Below are 23,851 nucleotides of genomic sequence, written 5' to 3'. Positions count from 1 at the left end.
CTGACAACATAAGCATATCTGGTTCCTGCCAGTAAGTATTTCTTGGCATTAGCAATAGTGCTTGGGTTTATTGGGTGCATATGGGGTAGATGCCCAGGTGAGGCAATCTCTGGATGATCTTTTCTCCAGTCCTTTCTCCTCTATTTGTCCCATTACTTCCTCCTGTGATCATTTTCAGCTAAACATCAAACTGAACAAGGGGATTCCAATGAAAGAGCTAGAGAAAAGACTGAAGGAGCAGAAAGGGTTTGCAACCTCATGGGAAGAACAACATTATCACTCACCCAAAACCTCCTCAACTCTCATGGACTAAAACACCAACCATTGAGGACATATAGAGAGACCCATGGCTCCAGTTGCATATGTAGCAGAGGATAGCAGTGTCTGGCATTAAATGAGAAAAGACCTTGGGTCCAGTGAGCGTGTGTTTTCCCAATGTAGGGGGATGTCAAGGTACTGAGGTGGAGAGGGCGATTGGGAGAGGGTGCACCTTCCTGGAGGCAAGTTGAGGGGGAGGAGGAATGGGAATGGAGGGGAGAGGGAAGGGGATAACACTTGGAATGTAAATCAGAGAGTATCCAATAAAATAATGATGATGATGATGATGATGATGATGATAAAGAAAGTAGACAAGGCATTTGTATACTGCCAGAAGCATAGCTCCTCCCCCTCTAGCTCTCTGACATGAGGAACACCCTGGAAAGCATATATCCAGCTCTGCCCATTTGCTACTTGACCATCATCTCTCCTCAGATGTAGAGTTCAAACCTCATGCAAGCTCCTGCCTTAGCCCTTCAACCACAGAGGACAAAGGGCACCACTGACTAGTGGGAGGCTTCTCACAGACTGCACGTTTTTAGTGAGAGAAAGAACTAGATAAACCAAAGCTTTCTTGTTCAGATACTCATAGCTCACCTGCTCTCAGATTCACATTCTTCTGCAGCTTTAACTCAAAAATCTCTAAAATCATACATTCTCTTTTATCGTTTCCAGATAGAAGATTCCAGCTCTTGGATGACTCTGCTATCTTTTGGGACCACTGTCTGATCCTTTCAGCGCATTAAGGATGTAGTCTACATCACTGCTGCCGCCTATGCAGGGCACGAGTAAGTGCCACAGAACCAGCCCAATCGCCCATAGCATAGTCATTGTCTGTCATGATAGTAACTTCACTGGGTACAACATATTCTTGTGACAGTGGCTTAGGTTTCCTAAAATTCCATGTAATCATTCTTAACTATGGTTTTGGAGTAGAGAATTTGTCTACATGCCTATAATGCTATATTTGCTTTAAATGGGACTATGCTTTGATTAAATTAGAAACTAGATGCTCTCATACATATGGTCAGAGCTAAGATCAGTGTAGGAGATCATCTGTATTGTTTACTTCCACTTAGGATAACATGATGGAGCGCTGGATCCCAGAAGCTGGGGTGAGATGTTTTATGTCTTCAGTCTCATAGATTATGAAAGTACCAATTTTCAAACTTAGGTTATATAGCACCCAAAGTATGTATTGTATATATTACAAGTATGTTTATGATAGGAAATTCTGTGCTGCGTCCCACTGAACTATGAGACTGGTCTTCCAGGAACTTGCACCACAAAGGTTATGGCTTATTAAGATGTGGACTACCTTCCATGATGAACCATGTGAACTCAGCTCCACTCTCTCTTTTCCCTCATGGTCTGGACCTGAATGGAATCCAAGGAGACTGACTTTAAGGTACATGTTCAGTTTCTACGGTGTCACCTGCTTCTGTTTAGGAGGTCTGACCAGGCATAACCTTTGGCCTCCTGGAAGGTCTTCCATGTAGATCTTCCATGGTGCTACAAGCATGTGTGAGGATTGGGGTTGCATATCACTGTGCAGTAATCACAGCGAGTTCTATGCATACTGCCACAGTGAGATGTCTACTACAGGCCCTGGCATTTGAGTACTAGGGACCCAGTGGCTGGCTCTGTTTGGGTAGGTTAAGAAAATGTCTTGCTGGAAGAATTGTATCACTGGTGTGGGCTTTGAGAGTTTGATCATTCATGTTATTTGACGGTATTCTCTGCTTCCTTGTTGCAGTTAAAGATGTGATCTTTCAACTTCATGCTCCAGTTGCATGGCTGCCTGCTGCCATAATTCTAGGGAGGATAGTGATGGACTTACATCCCTCTGGAGTCGTAAGTCCAAATAAAGCCTGTCTTCCTTCCTTCCGTGAGTTTTTTGCTCATAGTGTCTTATCACAGCAACAGAAAAGTAAGTGAGACACTAAACCAAAAGCTAATCTACATTTAAAGAAAACGCCTTTCACATTTTTTTTTGTGTATGTATGACAGGGTTTCACCATATTATCCCAGATGTGCTGGAATACTCTATATAAACTAAGATGGCTTCAAACTCTCAACGATCAACCTGCCTCTGCCTCCTGAGTATTGGGGTTAAAGATAACCAGTCCTGCCTAACAAAATTTATATTTTAACTGCTATAAGTATATTTGTGTATGCTTATTCTGTTTGGAATGTTTTCTATTGTAAACTATGAGATCTCAGTCTTGTCTAAATAGTTTCAATGATTCCTTAGAGGCATGAGCTGCAGTGTTAAAACTTTGAGTGTCTTGTTTTAATCTTCATTGTGTAGTGCACAGAAAAAAAAAATCCTTTATTATTCTTGAAGAAGGCTAACATCCTCTGCACATAACCATAAAGTTTCACTAACTAACATATATCCCATGATTGAAAACATTCATTGGTAAATCCTGTTTCTATGGTGGCTCTTTATTAATCTGATTTTTATATGGCATTAAAAAGACTAGTACCAACCATTAATGACTTGTTTCTGTGTGGTACTTATAAAAGGGACACTTATGCCTATGTAAAGTTTTACTGTGATGGTAGGCGTTTTAATGCAATAATTGAGAACAATAACACTGCATTTGGCTGCCATTTTGCTCATTTTCAGGATGAAGGCAGCAGAAATTATATATTTAAGACATCATGGAAACTATAGTAAACTTAAGAAAATATTAAACTCATAATAGAGAATATCTGAAAGCCAGCTCCAGGGGAGAAACACAGCAAGTTTTGGCGACTGGTACCCAGAATTAGCCAGAGAGTTCCAGAGGTTCATACTGACCACAAGAAGGAAGAAAGTTTGCCTGAGCCCACAGAGTCCAAGAAGTCACACATCTGGTGAGCTGAGGAAAAGTCTACTCAACAGCATCGTAAAAGAACATGAATGGCCTCTGGTTATTATCAGAACAGGGAATGTTCTGGGCCCTATGGATATACCTCTGTCATTTTCCTTATACAAAACAATGTATATAGGAGCCCTCACTGTGAAAATGATACTGTGAATAACTCATCCATAACAAACGTAGCATTTTGATTCCATTCTTATTTTTCAAGATAAAAGGTCCCAGATTTCTGAACTCCAGATACAGAGGTTCTTGGAATCCTTCATATTGCATCTGGTCAGCGACACACTTTCAACCCCCTCATCATCAGCTGCTCTTTGAACCCTAACTCTCTTATTTCAGGCATAGTTGACATCCCCATGTAAAGCAGTGAGGCATCCTGCAGGGCTGGCTCACATCTCAGCTAATGTTCAGTATCCCTATCAATATACATAAATACGGTATTAAGAAAAATTAGATGACAAAGAAATCACTTATCTGTGACTGAGTTTGGGGTGGAATTCTTAGACGCAGTCACTGAACACAAGAATAGAATCCCTGGAAACAGCAGAAGTGTCAAAATCCTGTCTTCCTATGTACTGTTGTTTAAATGGGAATATTGCAGACTAGATAGGTGTTTGAAGAAACACCTTTTGACAAGTTTCAAGTGGGTTAAGGTGACACAAAGATGCTCTGAGGATTTGGAAATTAAAATGTCACAAAGGCATGAACTCAGCTGTCAAACTTCATCCCATTGTATGGCCTTAACCATGTACACAGTTTGTTGAACATAAAGTATCTTTAAGTGAAATTGTTCCCATGGGTTCTCAGTATAAGTTTGGCTAGAAGATAAAGTATATTAGGTGTCATTTATTTACTTTCTATAAATTATAATTTATATCTTGTGTATAATGAATTACTAAGGAATTATGGTCCTCAGTGGATAGTAAGTTTTCTCACACAGAGATCCTGGATGAAGCGTGGGTTTTATTTATTTATAGGAGTACTTACATAGCTATGGATCAGTATTACTTGCATGAGTCTCTCTCCCTGTTGTTCTGTCTCTCTGTCTCTGTCTCTTTGTCTCTCTGTCTCTGTCTCTGTCTCTCTCTCTCTCTCTGTCTGTCTGTCTCTGTGTGTGTGAATGAGTGTATGTGTGTGACTTGAATTATAACAGGGAAAGAAGACAACTGGAGTTGAATTGTTAAATGTATACAGATGAATATACATATATCCTAAGAATGTACAGATTTTATCTTGTTTCTGCATTGTATGCCCTACAGATCTGGGAGTAACTAGTGTTATTGTTGTGAGGTAACACCATGACCAAACAACTTGGGGAGGAAAGTTTATTTGGTTTATGTTCCCACAGCACTGTTTTTCACTGAAGGAAGTCAGGACAGGAACTCAAGCAGGACAGGAACCTGGAGGCAGGAGCTGATACAGAAGCCATGGTGGAATGCTACTTATTGGTTTGCTCTTGCTGACTTGATTAGATGTATGAAGCATATTATTTTTTTTCTCTACTGATCTCAGTAAGAAGGATATTGATATTTCTAATCAAATGTACCAGAAGAGGCTGTGTCATGATCCAAGACATGTCCAAATCAGAGTGTTTTTACATTCACACATGAGATCTAAACAGTGACAGGTTTACTAGAGATAGATGTGAAGGTGTCTATTGCCTTGTGCTTGTGACTACCTTCATCTTTCAGTGGCTTGGAGTAGCACTGCACTCGTGACATGTGGGGTAAATAAACTCTGAGTTTTGATGATATAAACTCAGTACAATGTAGCTTCCAATCACATAGACACAGTGTGATAACAGCTACATGATCAAAGTCTCCAGTCACTGGGCATTGGCAACCATCTTGCATATGTTTCCAGTCCTCAGAAGATACTCATGTCATTGGCCATGACCACACCAGTGTCTTTTTCTAGCATTTCATTTTATGAACCATCTAAATGAAATCTAACAGCCCAGAGTCTTTGGGGCTTACTTCAGTTCAGTCAGAAACACTCTGGACTTCATTGTTGGCATTTCAAATGTATCCATTTTCATTGCTGAATAGTGTTCCGTGCAATTGGCACAGCTTGGATATTAATGACATTTGGTAGATTTCAGCTTCATGAATAAATAGAGGTCCTGCAAACCTGGTTCTAACTGTGACATTGTTATGTGATCACAAGTATTTGTTTTCCTGAGACAAATATCCAGATAGTCTCTTTTGGTTCTCAGGATAGCTGTATATTTAGATTGTAGAACAAATCGCCAAGTTCCTTCCAAGAGCAGCTACTCTGGTATGCCCTCAGTAGTGGTTAGATATTCCTTTTGTCTGCATGTCTGCCAGTATCTTATGTTCTACCAACTTGTTTGTTGGCTTATGAATTCAAATATCTCTTATTTCTGTATGGCATTCTATTTCAATTTCTTAATATGTAGTTATCTTGACCATTTTCATAGTCATCATATCATATGCTTTCTTTATGAAATGTCTATTTCTGTCGTGTTCCTACTTCCTAACTGAACATACTCACAGTCAGTACTTACCACGGAGATGTCACGTCTATCTTTTATATTTTTTGTTTTTGTAAAAGTTTATGGTTTTTATGTGTATGTGGTGCCATGACTTTATGTGCTCCATGTATATACAAGATCCTGAAGAGCAGAAAGGGGCATATGATCTCCTAGAACTGGAGTTTCAGACAATTTTGAGCTACTGTGTGTGTCACAGGAATTGAACCTGGGTCTTTTGGAAGAGCAGCCAGTGTTCTTAAACACTGTATCATCTCTCCAACTCCAGTTGTCAGTTTCTCTTTTGTATCTAAGAGGTACTTCATTTACAAACACCTCCTCCTGGTCTATATTTTCTCATTCTACCTTTGCATATGATCAGTCATGCAGCAAACCTTTCTCATTTCTTGAGCCTGTTTAGCCAATTGTTTTTGTTTTGTTTAGTTTTAACAGCAATTGGATTTGGAAGGAAAATTCTAGGGTGTTATTTGTTAATGTGAGACACATCCCCCCACTCTCTTTACACATCCAGAGCTTGGTTATTGGTTTATACGTTTGTTGTCTGAGAAGAGATACCCCCACTTGGCCTGTGCATGGTTACTTTGGTTATGAGGAGGGTTTTTCTTTCCCATGGACTGTACCAGTACCATTAAGATCATCAAGTGTGGGTAGCCTGTTTTCTGGTTCCTTCTGAGATACCTATTCCAGTTCAGGGATCCCAAGTGTCTCCTTCCACCTACTTACTATTGGTGACAGAAGCCATGAGATATGACCTCACATTTGGCAGACACCCTCTCCCTCTACTCATTTTGCCCCTCAACATCACTTTGGATATTTGTTTTATTCAATTTTCCATAAAGCATTTAGAAACATTTTGGTCTACTCCTCTAAAATCTTGGGGAAATGTTTGTAAAGTGCTAAGAAAGGAGTCCCAGGGCTCAAACATGCCAGGTAAACAGTCTGTCACAGAGCAGCCTCCAGTTCAAAGTGGGATTTTCACCGTGGTCTGATTAGGCTGAGGAACAATGTGTAAGATTTGGAGCCTTTTTAGTTGTCTGCATCCTCTGGAGAACACAGTGGCATCTCTGTGTTTTGATCCTCTACTTCTCCCAACAGCATCAGATAAGTAAATAATTCCTATACACCTAGATGAGTAAAAGTTGATCACAATGAGTATGAAGTCACTAGCTGTTTATTGCTGGTCCAGGGAAATAGAATAGCCTTCTGTTCTCCCACCTAGCAGCCTGTAAATCCAGCCAACTGGCTTATGGGTTTTAGCAGCTTATCTGCTAATCCTTTGTGACTTCTGTTTAGGTCATCCATGAATAGAGTCAGACTCATGGCCTTTTTCCATTTGGATGTTTGTATTTTTGTTTGTTTGTTTCTGCTTTTTTCTTGTTAAACAATCAGCCTTGGACAGCTATTTTGGAAAATACTGGAACTCAACCAGGGGGAAAAGGCCATTGACCCATAGCTTAGTTCATTTTGTGTTGTATTTTTTCCTGGGGTCCATCATTCCCTTTGTGTTGTATCTAATTATGGGGATCCATTTTTCAGTCCCTGGGATCACTGTACCTTTTTTGGAGATCCACTGCTGAGTTCTGCCCTGCATCATGTGTATTTTTCAGATCAGTCATTCAGTTCTCAGTGTGATACATATATTCATGGCGATCTCTCTGTTCACATACTGTTCTGCATGTGCTTTGATCACATAGTGATTAACAGCTCTTTGGATGAATGTCTATTTGCAGGTGAGGGCAGGCACAAAATAAAGCAAGGCCTGTGATTGGGCAATGAAAAAAAAAGGTGGGTGCAAATTTCTTGAGAGGCAGGGAGATAGGAGAGGAGAAGAAGAGAAGATGGAGGAAGAGAAGGATGACCCACCCCTGTGTGTTTTTAAATAGCCACAGGTAGCTATGAATATCTTATAAAGGATAGATTAATGCAGCACAATTTGTCTTATCTAGGTGGGCAGTTTGTATCAATATCAATTGGCTCTGAGTTTGCTGTGTGGACGTTTTTGCTCTCTATGGGTGTGAACACTGTGGATACACTCTTGGTGGATGCATATGTTGGGTCCACTTTTGGTAGATCTGTAAACTGTAAACCATGCTGTGACCTATTATTTAAAAATCTGTCAAGACAAATACAGAAAATTATTTGTGTCCACAGAATTTTTGAAACTAGGTGCAGGGATTTAAAAACTCAAAGATTTAGTTATCTAGTTGAACTAATGATTTCTCCTGTGTCCCTCCTTTAAAATACTTGTCAGGGAAGAGAGAGAGAGAAAGGGAGAGAGAGCTAGGCAGACAGGGAAAAAAGAGGAGAGGTGAGGGAAACTCTAGGATAAACTTCACGATTTATTAAATAAGAAAAATAGTATAGATTTAGAAATACAGTATGGGACCATAATGGCCCATATTTATGGAGAAAGGGTAGAGGAGGGCTTCAATCCAGAAACCTAGGTATCAGGTAAGGACAGCAGGAGTTAGCTACATTCCCCCTCCCACCTTGGCACCATAACATTGGTTGTCCCAACACCAACCCTAGTAAGAATTTGTCACCCTGATGGTTATCAGGCATCACTTCTTGTTTGACCTTATAAATATTTCTCCCCAACTCTTCAGGACCCCACAGACCCTGAATGTGCAGATGAAGCATCTTCTAACATCCCATGCTCTAACCAATGGTACACAAGTACACAAACCTTGCTCTAAAAACCTTGACCACTTCCCCATGGGCATAAATAGTACTCCCTAAATATAATGAGTGCTTTAAATTTCATGTGTGTGTGTGTGTGTGTGTGTGTGTGTGTGTGTGTGTGTGTGTGTGTATGTGTTATCTGTACATGACCAAGATCCTTCCAACACCCTTTCAGCCTGGTTAGCTTCCCTACCTCCAGTCCAGTTCAAGGTATATAATCTCCAACCCCATTCAGCATCCCAGAGGAAGAAGCAGAAAATGAGAAGCAATACAGTATTATTTATGTAAGTTGGAAGATTGAAGTGATACAACCATATGTGAATAGGTAAATGATATGATATGATAGATAGATAGATAGATGATAGATAGATAGATAGATAGATAGATAGATAGATAGATGATAGATAGATAGATTTTTTTCTCTACAAATAGAATAACCCATAAAAATTATGTGTTTGCCCATGGAAAAAGAGAGGAGAAACTGTAAAGGAAGAAAGAAGATTGAAACTTTTAAAACAAGTTCTTGTTCTTCAACAAATATTGGGTGGGAAAAATGTGTTTTCTAAGTATTTATAAGCATAAAGAAATAAAATCAAGTAAAAAAGCCTATTTGTGGATCCACTGTTTTTAAGATTTTATAGTAATTCATCTGTAAGAAATAAAGTAAAGCATTCATAGAACCAACCCAGGTTATTTATAGTTGCATATGTTCAGTGAGGCTGCCATTGCTGTTGGGTGGATTCTTCTTTGCTATGAAGCAGATATACTAAATACTTGCATGTTATTCCACCTTTCTTCCCAGAGCAGTTGCAAACAGGGAATTTGGGTGTGGAAAGCAAAGAGGTCAGAGTGGACATTAAGCCAAAGACGTTTGTTGAATTTGAATTAGGTACTTCAGAATGAGTCCTTTGTGTGTCTGATTTACTTTTCTCCAAAGTGTCCCCCCCCCATACACACATCCTTTCTGTCTATATAGGTCGGACTTGATACTGGAATCAATATGTCTACTGTGACTTTCCACACAGAGACAGGGGTTCTTGGCCACAGGACTGATTGCAGAATCAGAGCAAGTACCACAGAGATTGTCAGAACTCCAGCCAGACAGAGCCTTCAGGGGTTATCTTGAGAAGATTCTCAAATACAGAGACAGTACCTCTCAACTCCAACAGACTCTGAGTTCTATAAACTAGACATTTCCAGATGTGTTTAACCATATGGGTTCTACATAGACAACATTCTTCAGTGGGAATGATTATTCCAGAGGGACACATCTGTGAGTGGAGACACTGAGTTCCCACTGAGTGCAGACTATAGATGCAGTTAAGCAGGATAAGATGCACAGTACAACCTTCTCTTGTTTGGTACACACACACACACACACACACACACACACACACACACACACACACACACAAATCCAGGTCCAGCATCAACAGCTCTCAAGCTGAAGAAGCTACAAATACCTCACTTGAAATCATACTAAAAACAGGAAGGTCTGCCTCATCAGATTTCTAAATTTCAACACTGTGCAGTTACATGTCATACCCATGTCAGGAGATCTGGGAAATTCTATGGAATGATGGAATTAGGATCTTCTTCATCTGCAGCCTCTGTCTGCAACTCTCAGCTGTGCCTTCCACCTGCAATGCCCACCTGCACCCTCCACCTGTGATCATTCAGTGCCATGCCCCTAACCAAAGGGCTCGCTTCTAGCTATGAAGCTGTCTTACATATTGTTCTGGGTCTCAAGAATAGCTAAGGAAAGAACCATTATTATGTGGGACTCAACGCAAAGATAGCATTGTGGGATGAGGATATCTCTGATGCTAGAGCCTGTGTGAATATCAAAGTATTTTGTATCTCAAAGCTTGATATACACAGTTTATCTCACTCTTATGGATGACCCATAAGACAAATGACAAGATTCTTCTACCAATGGTAGAAACCAGGAAAATAGAGAGACACTGAACTTAACATCACTTAACCCCAGATGCTACCCAGTATCTATCTACCCCGTACTGCTCCCAGTTACTATACTTATGTTTCCACCAGATACCCAAGAAAGAAGGACGGTGAATTGTGCATCTTAGACCAAGTACTATAGATCCAGCTGAGGGGCAGGGGTGTACCATTCAGGAGTCAGCAGGCACAGGGGGTAGTGAAGACAGACAGACACAGGCCATGTGGTTTTTGCAGCTCCATAGTATTAGGGGTAGAAAGAAGGGAGGAGTTAAAGGATGTGTGCTGGAGAGACAACAGGATGACTCACATTTAAATGTGGCCGAGGGATTACATCCTGGAAAGGAAAAGGATAATTCAAGTTGATTGTGATAGGGAAGGAAGAGGGTGAAGTGAGGTCCATCATCTTGATGCTGAAGGAGATTGTGCAGCAGGAATGACTGCTGTTCTGAGCATACCGCTGGGAACGGGAGCATAATGAAAAGTCAAACACACTGTCCCAGACCTGGGCGGATAATTATATTTTTGACAAGAAAGAGAATAGTTTGGAAAGATAACAGTAAAGTTGAAATAGACTAAAAACTCATTTGAAAAGTTTGTTGCAATGAAATTGACTTCAAGAAAGGGCATATAGCCAGAGCCGTGGGGGCCAAGATGAAAGAAGGCTTGCCATTCCCTTTCCACTGCATTCTTACTTTCAGAAGAGGCAGGAACTAAAAATGGTTCCAGGTCACAGGGTGTGAGCTATCATAAAATTAATTTTATTTTCCCTTCTAAATGACTCCTCATCAGGTAAAGCATGCATTTATGCAGATAGTTTGCAAAATATACAAACACAATTACAGCTTCCAGTTGAGAGCCCTTCATAGGCTTCCATGGGTTGCTGTATCTGTTTATATAATTTATTCTGACACACACCCTGTTATTAAAATCCTACTTTCCACACAACAAGACAGATAATCAGAGAATTAGGGAGTATCTTATGGATGTGTGGAACTCTAACAGCAAAGTGAGAGTTGAATGTTGGGCAGTTGCAGTGTAGTAACAGAGAAATCACCAGTGACTTCCTTGCTATCCGTTAGCCTGGGGCTCCACTCAAAGTGCAGATACCCACACTGGTCACACGAAGACAATGTGCACAAAGCAGGCTGGAAAATGGAAAGGAGCCTGAAGGATCCTAAGACATATCCATGAGAAGAGGCAATGTAGACCTTCAAACTCTGATATCTGTTAGGTCGACCTTGCTGAAAACTGGAGTATATGCTGACAACTGCCCAAATTATTAGGAAATTCTAGCAGGCTGCCTCTCTAAACATTTTTTTCCAACTTCAAGGACATGGAGACATTACAGCATTACTTGGCGGGAGGAAGAAAGAGCCAAGGTAACACGCTGCCTGCTCACATATAATGACTTGGTAGCAAAGTGGCTGGGGGTAGAAAGAATCAAACTTGCAAGATGCAAGCTCATTTGCAGGAAGGTGGAGTACTCCTAATACAATTCATGCCACGTGTAGCCTAGGCTATTAGATTTCAGAACCTCATTTCTGAAGGGACTGAGGAGACATCATAGAACGATAGGCATTGATGAAGGATGAATGTGTCACACTGGGAAGAAAAGCAACACCCACCAACACTGCCACCACTACTGCCACAGGCCAGTTTCAGTCACCCCCTTCCTTCCAACCTCATGGGCATACAGTCCAGTGAGCCACCCCATGTTCTCCAACCTGGTCCCTAGCATATGTGTGTCCCACACAGTCACCCGATTTCACAAGCACACTGTCCATTGACCAATGTTTGCAAACATGGTGGCCCACCTATGTGTGTCCCACACAGTCACCTAGACTTAATCCCAACTACATCACCATTTTGATCTCTCCAAAGAAACAGTGAAACAGTGGGTGATCTTTCCTCCTGACACAAACTATACGCAGCAAATAGTTTTAGGAAATAAATGTTAATGTTATAATAGTAGATGCTAAGAAATATGATGTATAACAGCAGTACAAAAATAAAACGTGCCTGGATTTCACCCACATGGAGGCTGTTTTTAGCTGTTTTTTGAGGAAGTTGGAACCAAGCTGCTGAGTGATAATCATGCTGCTCAAAGGCTGTGACACGGGGTGGTGACTCCTATGTAGCATGGTTTCCATGGAAAACACAGCTTAATGTTCAGAGAAGACAGGAACTCAGGGAGTACACTGGGCCCTGGTCTCTATCCACTGCTTTAGAGAATGGGTTGTACCCCATCACCCTGCTCTGCTTAGAGACCCTGTCTTTCTGGTATATCCGCATCCACTCTGGCTGCCTCAGGAAATGGATGGGCATTTAGGATGCACAGGCAGATTCTTCCTGCCTCGTGGTGAAGAAGGCAGAACTCAGGTAGAGGGCCTCGGCTTTTTTCATTCCTTCTTAACATGAATGTCTCTGGTGATGTGGTTCCTCTCCTGCTGAGTCTGAATGAAGAATATTCTGAAACCAGAGCAGGTGGAAACTTTTTTTAATGCTTTGCATTGTGGACCTTACACTTGAGGATGAAGCCAGAAAGACAGAGGGAAGAGCTGAGAGAAGAAAGAATCCCAGGAGTACCAGTAGAATCATAAAGCCTGGGAGAGGGGAGGTACCTGTTACAGACCTCAGAAACCCAGGCAGAATTTTAAAGAAGGATTCAAGGGTTGCATAAATGTCACAGCAAGATAGCACTTGCTGTGCAAATGTCAGGACTGGAGTTTGGATCTCAAGAACCCACATTTATGCATGGCTGTCGGGGCTCATCTGTAAATCTACCTTCAGGAACCAGAAATAGGTGATCCCCCCAAACAAGCTGGTTAAGTGAGACAAGATATATCAGCAAGCCCTGGTTTTGATTGCTTGATCCTGCCTCAGTGAGTGAGCTGGAAAAATGATGGAAGTCCAGTCAACCTTAGGCCTCCACAAGCACATGTGCATAAAAATCCAAACACAATTGGGATCCACATACACATTAACACACACACACACACACACACAGAGAGAGAGAGAGAGAGAGAGAGAGAGAGAGAGAGAAAGAGAGAGACAGAGACAGAGACAGAGACACAGAGAGAGACAGAGACAGAGAGAAAGAGAGAAGAAAAAGGGAAGAGAGAGGATTGAAGAGTAAAAGTACTTAGACTGATGCTGCTGATCCAGAAAGGGAGAATAAAGAGAAACCAGGAGATTGGAGTGTGTGCACATGGGCTGACACTCAAAGGCCTAAGAGGATGGAACTCTTAGGCTTTTGAGTCTGTTCTCGGATAACTAAGGTCTCTGTGACTTTTTCTGGATAGGTGGAAGAAAGGAAGAGACAGGTGAGCCAAAAGACAAGCAGCATGATCAACTTGTGCATTTAAAGATGCTTCTTGGATAACTGAGAAGACAATGTTATCCTGTAAACCCCAGTTGCTTCCTGCATAGGGAGCAGGGCTGTTGTGGGATTTATTAGTGAAGACACTGCCTGAAGCCAGTGGCTGTCAGGGGCTGCTAAGTGTGTAAATTTCTAAACTTGGACTGCAGTACAACCACAAAGGAGGTTGGGTAGGCATGGCAATGTCACCCATAGGTGGGATGGCAAGTGCCACCCACAACATTCAGAGTCCCCAGCAAAAGCCTAAATTATTTGCCCAGGCCAAATGATATCTAGGTGCCTACTCCAGCAAGGAGTACTCAGCCTAGAGACTGTCTCCAGATACTTAGCAGTGTTTAACACAGTGTAGTCTCAAGCCATATTGCTTGGATCCATTTCTCAAATCTTCACTAATTTTGAAAGCTCCAAACAGATTTCTCTGTCAAAAGAAGAGCGAGTTGACACTGAGAGGGTACCGTACCCATAATGGAGCGAGAGACATGGTGAGGGTGTTGTGAGTGAGAGAGATGCATGTGAATAGAAGTCAAAATCCTGACAGTCAGAGGGTGTAGTACTCATTGTTGAATGGTACTGTAGGCATGGCAGAGTCCATGTTTCCTTCTCCCTCCTTCCTTCCCTCCCTCCTTCCTTCCCTCCCTCCCTCCCTTCCTCTGTCCCTCCCTCCCTCCCTTCCTCCTTCCCAGAACCAAGTTCTACCCAGCAGAAAGAAGCATTTAAATATTCTTAATCCACTAACTCAAGGTTGTTTCTCCAAATAAGGGCGAATTGGGTCTTGATCTTTAAACTAGGGGCATTCAAATAGTAACACCAGAAGAATTTCACACGTTAAAATTAAATGTGCTGAACCCGAAGAAAATGTGAAAATGTACTTCTCTTGCTTTTAAAACACTTGAACCCAATCCAGAAAATCTGTGTGCCATTGCAGGCTCCCCATGCCTATATTGGGCTAACTGAGCTTTCTAGGTGACCAAGAATCCTTAAGTTAGAAAGAGAATCTTTGCTGGTTCTAATTCGTCTTTATGATCAGGGCTTCTTAATTGCCATTTGAGCCTCCTCCCCTTTGCCTTTCTGTTGCTGTGAGAAGATCACGAGGAGGAAAGGGTTTATTCCAGCTTAACATGGCCATCCTGGTCAGGATCCATCCCTGAGGGGAGTCAGAGCAGAAACGGAAGCAGAACCTGCAGAGGAGTGATGCTCACTGCTTGTTTCCCTTGGCTTTCTCAGCTACTTTAAAGGTTTTTTAAAAAGAATTATTTATTTTATTTATATGAGTACACTGTCACAGTCTTCAGACACACAAGAAGAGGGTATCTGTAGATGGTTGTGAGCCTGGGAATTGAACTCAGGAGAGATGGCTCAGAAGTTAGAAACACTGATTGGTCTTCCAGAGGTCCTGAGTTCAACTTCAGCTACTTATTTATTCAGCCCAGAACCGTCTGCCAAGGGTATGCCATCAGCTACTGTGAGCTGGATCTTTCAAGACAAAATCAAGAAAATGTCCCCCAGGCCAGTTGACAGGCCATTTGATCCGGGCAACTTCTCAGCTGATCTTTCCTCCTCCCAAAACCTACATGAGCCTGAAATTGGATACAAAACTCTTTTAAATATTTGGCTATTTTAGGGGAAAAGTTGCTGTTCTGGGGCTTTGGATGCAAGATTTCTAACCAGAATTGGGATGGCACTGAACAAGGGACACCAGCCCTTTGCCAGCTCTGCCTTCCTCGGGGTCTGACCTTTTGAGCTTTGAAGTGCATGGAATTTGGAAGTGACTCTGGCTGCCTGCCTGCCCCTTCTATGCTCTGCATCATGCTCATGCTTGCTCCAGAGGCAAAAGCTTCCCCTGTATCCTCACCCCACACTCTTCCAGTCCCACAACTGGCCACTTCAATCATGGCTTAACTTAACTCAGATGAAGCTCTAACTTTCCAAGTTTTGGCCAGAAACAAGGTATCTCCTTGCCCACCCACTGTAGGGAACGCTCCATTTGTGGATCCCTGTGAGGCTAAGAGTTCCTGGTATTGTCCCCTAGACAAGATTCAAACTTTGGGCCTTTGTGATGCTCTCAGCTTTATTGAAAATAACATTTTGTTCTCTCCCCATCTTGCATTGAGGCATGGCCAGTGCAGAGTTTCCATTTCTACAGAGGGTGCCGTCACACCTCCTCATGCATGATCATTCCTCCTCCAATCAGCTTTGCAGTAAAGCAGGGAGTGCTGGCTTCGACACTTTCCAGAGCTGGGGGTAAGGCTGCTGGGCAGTAATATGCACAGCTGTGTTTCTCTCCCACCCCTTACCTCAAGAGTCAGAAAACAGCCATGGAGGCTTTGCTGCCGAAGTGCCCACTCCTCAGTGAGGCCTCTTCCTCTTTCCCTGATGCCTTCTGTCCACATCTAGGAGACAGAGGCATCCTTTTCCTACAATGCATTTTCTCCTGTGCACTTTTGACTTCACACCAGTGAAGTTGTCCTTTGATCCTGCTTCCCTGAGAAGTAACCTTCCAGATGGATCTCAACTTGCCAACAGTTTTGTTGCCCTAACCACAAAGAGTCCTCAGAGCACCTATGTCACCAAGCTCACCACTTCAGCTGGAGAGCGAGGCAGCTTCAGATACTGTCCACGTTCACAGGGATGAGTTTCTGTGGCCAGGATGTGTGTGCCTATACTGTCACTAAAACGTCATCGATGAGAGGGACAACACAAATAACATCTTACCGGACTTCTCCTTTTGATATAACAAAAGAATTACACACCCTAAAGAAAACAGAAGTCTGAAATAAAATGAATACATGTTCATGTAATAAATGAAGGACAGTGAGGTGAAAAATCATTTAAGGAAAAAGTGTTCCCCGGAGTACAAGGCTGGCATGTATGTGCACAGAAGGCTAGACAACTACCCAGGATTAGCCTGACCTTCATGACAATAAAAACCCACTGCCCACATGGTTAATTGAGCAGGCTAGTCAGTGCCAGCCACTGTGAGCTCCAGTCTTTAGCTGCTGCTGAGGTTCTCTCCAACCTTGTTCGATGTGTGACTTGACCTCATTCCTGCTGAGGTCCTTACACCAGTATACTATTAATGATACAGTAAGGTATAAACAGCCTGAAATTTGTCCAGTCTTTGGGCATCGAGGATTCATGCTCCCATCTGGCACGTTTAACAAATTCTCTGCCTCTCTCTGTATTTCTCTGTCTCTCTCTCTGTCTCTGTCTCTGTCTCTCTCTCTCTCTCTCTCTCTCTCTCTCTCTCTCTCTCTGTGTGTGTGTGTGTGTGTGTGTGTGTGTTCATGTGAATGTACGTATACATAGGCATGCACCTGGAATTGTGGAGGTATAGAGAAGTCCAAAGACAACATTCAGGACTTGGTTCTTCTTTTCCACTCTGGGTCATAAGCCTTGGTGGTTTATTCAATAAATCATCTCTTAAGCCCCAGCACATGCCTAAGAATAACCATGTATTCTAAACTCCCCAATACATTTTTTTCTGTACAGTCTCTAGTGAAGCGTCAGAGTCTATAAAAGGAACTGTGAATGATCCTGCAATAGATCTAAATAAACTTCTGTATGTTTTCAAAAGTCTACCTTGTATCTTGCAGACTTACAAGGTTTCACTCTGAGTCTTCAGAAACTTTCCATCATTCCCCAGTCTTTTTCCTAATCTCAGGAATTGGGCTGTAACTCTGGCTGGACACATGACTAGCTTTATGAAGCATGTGAGCTTCATGACCTCAGCACATAGTAGAGCCATTTTTCTAAGTGCCCAAATGTCTCTTTCTATTCAGAGGCTACTCCCTCCCTCTAATTCCACCTCCCACAGAAGATGAGGCACATTGCTATGTCAACCAAGTAATGCAAAACCATCAGCTCAGACAGAGGATCTGAGACCACAGCACTTGTGTCCTATGGGAATTGACTTTGTCAAGCCAGTGTAGATGTTTCCACTGAGGGGTGGCCCCCTTGTTACTTGTCTCCAGGTCACATTGGGCCTGAGCTCACACCCACTCCATAAACAGAGTCTCAAGGCTACAGAGCCTCAGCAATGACAGTCTGTTGTTTGAGATGGAGATGTTGAACTTGAAACTCTCCTGGGATTATCCTTAGTAGAGTTGGAGAAACTGCTTTTTTTTTCCTGAAAGCAGCCCTACCTAGGGAACTTTTTCTCTAATTTACCCCATACCAAATTGCAAATAGCCACGAAGAATGACACTTAACACTATTTGTGAAAATGCAGCTGGCCTTTCACCTGTGTGGAAAACTGTAACGAGATGTTACTTTTATGACAAAAAGAAGGTCTAGAGGTGACTCACAGAATTATGTTAAAAGCAGTAAAGGGGAAGAACTCAACCCACAAACTCAAGACTGTGTGACATACAGACAGTAACCACAGTGGTCCCAATAGAGTTCGAGTGCAAAGTAGGTCCTTGTCTTTCTTCTCTTCTGATGGCCAGCAGTATCTGCTTTAATACAATGAATGTTTTATTTTAAATGTGTACCAAGCACAGTCCATTATATCTCTGTAAGAATTCTGGTATTATTAAATTTTAATATGATCTTACCCAGAAAATTATCTTAAGGGTTGCATCTTGTTTTTAAAACTTTCATACAATTGCTTGTTTCTTTTTTATGATGATGTATCAGCATTTGCTTATATAGGTAGGTGATAGATAGATGATAAATAGATAGATAGGTAGGTAGGTAGATAGATGATAAATAGATAGATAGATAGGTAGGTAGGTAGGTAGATAGATAGGTAGATAAAATAGATAATTGATAGATAGATAGATAGATAGATAGATAGATAGATAGATAGATAGATAGATCGGTAGGTAGGTAGATAGATAGATAGATAGATAGATAGATAGATAGATAGATAGATAGATAGACAGGTAGGTAGGTAGGTAAATAGATAGATAAGTAGATAGATAGATAGATAGATAGATAGATAGATAGATAGATAGATAGGTGGAAAAATAGATGATATATAGGTAGGTGATAGATAGATAGATAGATAGAATAGATAGATAGATAAAGTAGATGATAGATAGATGATAGGTAGATGATAGGTGGTAAATAGATAAATAATAGTTTAGATAGATGCTGGTAGATATATAGATAATTGATGATTGATAGATAAATATGATAGTAGATATATGAGAGGATAGAAAGATGATGGATTGATAGATGGGTAGATACTAAGAATAATAATAAAGCGGCACTGTAACCCTTTTCTACTTTATACAGTGTGTGTGTGTGTGTGTGTGTGTGTGTGTGTGTGTGTGTGTGTGATTGATTTTCTTTCTTTTTTTTCTCTTGCTAAAGAAGAGTTAATGAAGTCAGAGCCTCTGACCTAGCTGGAAAGACTCCTCTGAAGTCAAAGAGGGAAGAGACAAAGTAACTAAGATTTCTTAATTTCTCTGCTGCCATCAATGGGTGTTAATTGCCAGAAAGCATCAGCGTTTCGAACATGAATAACAAGATAGAGTTAAATTGCCAGAACTCATCAACTTTTGCCTGACCCACTGCCTTGCTGCCTTCCTCAGAATCTTAATACTGAGCTGGACCTCAGCAGATAGACAGATGATAGCTAGTTCAGATAGACATATGGATGGATAGATAAATATGTGGACACATGCACGCAGACAGAAGTCTGGGTACTGTGTGTGTTGCCACTGAGTTCCTTCAGTAGGCTACACCATGCCCTTGCCCTTAGTCCTTGCCTGTACTCCTCTGAAGCACTGCTGTTCCAGGTTGATGCTGGGCTCTCCACAGCTCCTCAGTCTTCTTTCTTAGAGACAATCTTTCTCTAATACAGTCACTTAAATACACTTTGGGGATCATGAGACAGAAGACAGAGGTCTTTGCAGTGGCAGGAAGTAGAGCACATAGAGGAAACTTATATACCCTCAGACTGTGAGCCGGGGTTACCAGACGATCACTAGAGAAGGACGAGACAACATGTCCTCCTCTCAGGAAGCTTCAGAAGCTTGAATGAATTATAAGCCCCATACCCAAGGTTGCACAAACAGTAATAGCTCAGGAAGCTCCAGGTATATGGCTCTCATGAGTCACCATGAATGCTGCTGTGGGCTTTCAGACATGAAGCTGCCTTTAACTCACTTTTGCTTCTGTAAGAAATCCCTCAACTGTATCCTTCAAATAACTCTAATAAACTTCCTGGTTCATTAGGCTAGACGTGGGTGGAAGAATTTCTTTGATCTGACATTAATGTCCTATCTGGAGTGAGTAGATATTTGTTAGTGTTGTCTCGGGATAAAATTCACACAAGTCTCTCATAAATCTTAGGGTATTCTCAGTGAGTTAGCAACACACAGCAGAGTGGGTGGCACAGGGACTGTGGGGATCCTTCATGATGGCTCTGTCTGCAGTCACCGCAACTCTTAGGGTGTCCCTGTGGCTTGTTCAAGCCATTTTTTTAAAGATGGGATTATGGGACTTCTCATGCCTAGCAGAGTTTCCTATATATGCTATGCCAGGTATGAAGCTTAATAAAGATGCCTCTGATGATATTCCCCAGTCAACCAGGGAGGTGAGGATGTGGCAGGGGGACAATTCCAGTTCCATCTGATGGAGTTACATCTTTTATAATAAGATGAGAAAAGAAGGTGGAGGAAATTCCCTCCAAATTAAAAATAGAAAGGTAAATACCAACCAGTGTTTATTTTGTTGGGTTCTTAAAGTCACTTGAGTTTTTACAGCAAACCTATCAAGCAAATGTTGTTGCTAGAATCTCTCCTCCTTGTTAGGGGTCCATGGTCCAGAACTGAAATCACTTTCTCTAAATCACACTGTTAAGGGGCAGACCTAGTGCCCAGCATGGGACAGCTTAGAGCTTGTGCCCTTTGCTTTGAGTCAACTAAAGCTATTCAGAATCAACACCTGGAAAATTGAATCTTACCTGAATATCAGTGGTGTGTGATTTCTCATAGCCTGTGAGCAGCTGAGTGACAGAGTGAGTGACATGTATAGTGTCTTCAATTATCAGCTTAGTATAACAAGCTGGGCCTGTGAGATAGCTTAGTGGGGTAGGTGACCGGAACCAAGAATGATGGCCTGAGTTTTATCACTAGACCCTACACAGTGAGATGTGAACACCTACAAGCTAAAAGATATCCTCTGACCTCCACGCATTTCCTGTAGCACATGAGTACACTCAAGTGTTTGCTTGTGCACGTGCACACACACACACACACCATACACACACACACACACACACACACACACACACACACACACACACCATACACACCATACACAGAGAGACCAAATAAATAAAAGTAGTATAAAAACTTGTTAGTTTTTCCAGAAACTTTCTCATTCTATATTTGCTCTGGGTTCTACACTGTCAAAGTTGAATTCTTTGTAAACCTGGAGCTTTTATTCATCAGGTGATACCACATTGTAATGAAGAGTAAAGTTCTTGAAAACTGTCCTTCTTGTTTCCATAACATCTCAAGTGGCAGGTATCCACAGAGTCTTGATATTAGTAACCGAGGGGTGGGTGAGAGCTAACAGTGGTGCAGGTAATATTGCTGAGCATACCAGGGGTGTTCACATCTAATCTGAGAATACTGGGACCCTAACAGTCATGGGTGTATTCTCTGCTTCTTGGTTCCCCTTTGCTTTTGGAGTTCAACCTTGTGAATCCGTCTTCAAACTGAAGGAGCAAGTCCTTGCAGCCATTCCTGGTGAGGAGCATCTTGATATTTCCCCAATGCTTGTAGACTCCACCCAAGGTTGCATATTATACCTCAGCTGATCATTCTTGAGTAAGTCTACACCTGTGTAGGGGATCCTTAAAGGTCACATCTAGAAATTTAAACGAAAGAGGTCTGCAATGTTCTCTCAAACCTAGGGTTACCCTATAAATTGGGTAGAAATTGCAGACTTTTTAAAGATAATAATTATATATTAAACAAAATATAGGACTTTTTATTCACCCCTAAACCTGATTTTGAAATACAGTTTCCAAATTATTTCCCTCTTTCTGAGAAAATTCATGAATTTATTTAAAAAATTTTATTACTCTCCATATTTTCATTTAAAATGTTATTCCCTTTGCCCACCCCACTCCCATCTCTCCTCCCCCTTTACTTGTCTTCACAAAGGTGCACTAGCTCCCAATCACCCTCTCTACCTCAGTGCCTTGGCAATCCCCTACACTGGGAAAATGTGCCCTTCCTGGACCAAAGACATCTTCTCACACTAATCACAGACACTGCTATTCTCTGCTGCATATGCAACTGGAGCCATGGTCCTCTCAATGAGTAGTCGGTGGTTGGTTTTCTAAGTAGAGTCATGAGCCTCTCAACGAGTGCTCAGTGGTTGGTGTCCAGCCACTGGGCCCAAGTACTATAGCTGATGCTGAGAGGCACTTGCTGGCAGGAACCAGATAGGGGTGCCTCCTCAGAGGTCAGAGTCATGCAGCTGAGCATGCTTGCAGTTAATCATCAGAGTGAGCACAGAGACCCTCAGTGAGGGTGCTGGGGGGTGATGAAGGAGCTGAAGGGGGTTGTGACCTCATGGGAAAAACAGCATTGTTGACCAACCAAATCCTTCACAGCTCCCATGAACTAGAACACCAACCATTGAGCAGATATTTTTTAAATGAAAAAGAGTCATTAGATCCTCAGCTTATCCCATGATTCTGGCAAGAAAACTATATTTTATACTTTATAGCTAAGGATGCCACATCAAGGCACTCCTCCTACAGGACATAATCACCTTCTGACTGTCTTCACTCACTTGGGAAGGATGGAGTCAATGCATGCTCACTAATGTGAACTTGCAGTGTGTATCTTGGGATTTTACTTCCTGCCTGGGGTTCTTGGGTCCTTTTTTATTATCTGCTTCTGTGTTTTCATCTATACTCCTTCTTGATACATTTTTAAAACAGGTAACTATTCTTACAGCATGTGTTTGAAAATAAGAGCATGCTGTAAGCACACACACACTTCTATGGTGCCAGATATTATAAACAGGGAAGAAGTGGAGCCCCTGAAACAGGAGCAGGTCAGAATCTAGTGCTCCAAGCCAATAGCAACACTGTGAGTTGTCCAGTACTGCCAGAGTCTAGCACCTTTTACTATCAATTCAAATCATAGACAGTCTATCTCACAAGTGTCCTTAAAGAAGTAAATAATGGCAAAATCAATCCATTGATCACTTTCCCTTCAATTTTGAAATATCAGGGAGAGTAAGGAAAAATTTCAGAAGTAATAATCACTATTATGTTGCCAAGAGATGTCCAGGCCTCCCACATTCCGTAGCTGAAAATTGTATTTCTTGCTGTTTTGGCCTGACTTGATAATGGCATGCCCTGTGCATTCTTGTCCCAGAGACAGGTCATTTTGGTAGAACTCTAAACCAGTTACAGAGTACTAGTCTCAATGTGAAGCCTGTTCCAACCTGTTTCTTTCTTTGATCTCTGTCATATATAGAATAGTCTCTGCCCACTTTAAAATCTTCCATTAAATCATTACGAAGGCTATCCAGGCCTACCTTGGTACACAGCTTTAAACCCTGGTGAGCCGATGCTGTCATCTGACTGCAGGTGGAGCCACATCTGATTGCTCATGCTCACAATGAGGTCAGGAACACTGGAGCCTGTGAGCCTGCGCAGAAAAGAAAAGATCAGACTTTTACAACGGGGCACATACACATCAACTTTTCCTCAGAGGAGGGTTTTACTACACACACACACACACACACACACACACACGCACACACACACACACACACTCACACACACACACTCACACACATACACTCACACACATACGCTCACACACACACATATACTCACACACATACACTCACACACACACACTCACACACATACACTCACAAACACACAGGCTCTAAAAAGCTTGCCATTTATATTACTATTTAAAATTATCATCACTGGCATTTTGGTAACTACTCAATTACTGTAAAATATCTTTTTTTCATTTAAAAGTAGCTTGAGGGGACAAGAACATTTTCTTGGTGAGTAAGAGTTGTTATTGCTCTTACATAGGACCCATGTTCAGTTCTCAGTACCCACATGGTGACTCACAACCATCTGTAACTCCAATACCAGAGGACTTGATGACCTTTTCTAGCCTCCGATGG

At 41.8% G+C, this 23,851-nt stretch overlaps 1 protein-coding gene across 1 annotated transcript in view; it reads right to left on the bottom strand.

Moving 5' to 3' along the window:
• CSMD1 (CUB and Sushi multiple domains 1) overlaps positions 1–23,851 on the bottom strand; it is a gene marked incomplete at its 3' end in the record, with an annotated part of 1,481,492 nt that overhangs the window by 314,045 nt on the left and 1,143,596 nt on the right. Inside the window, exon 12 of the mRNA XM_080928326.1 lies at positions 23,240–23,352. Within this exon, the coding sequence (XP_080784452.1) occupies positions 23,240–23,352 (113 nt within the window). The remainder of the gene's footprint in view (positions 1–23,239; positions 23,353–23,851) is intronic.

This window comes from Micromys minutus (genome assembly GCF_963924665.1).
Source record: "Micromys minutus genome assembly, chromosome: 14".
Taxonomy (NCBI): Eukaryota; Metazoa; Chordata; class Mammalia; order Rodentia; family Muridae; genus Micromys; species Micromys minutus.
Note: the sequence above shows the minus strand (reverse complement) of the source record. Positions and strands in the feature narration are given on the sequence as shown.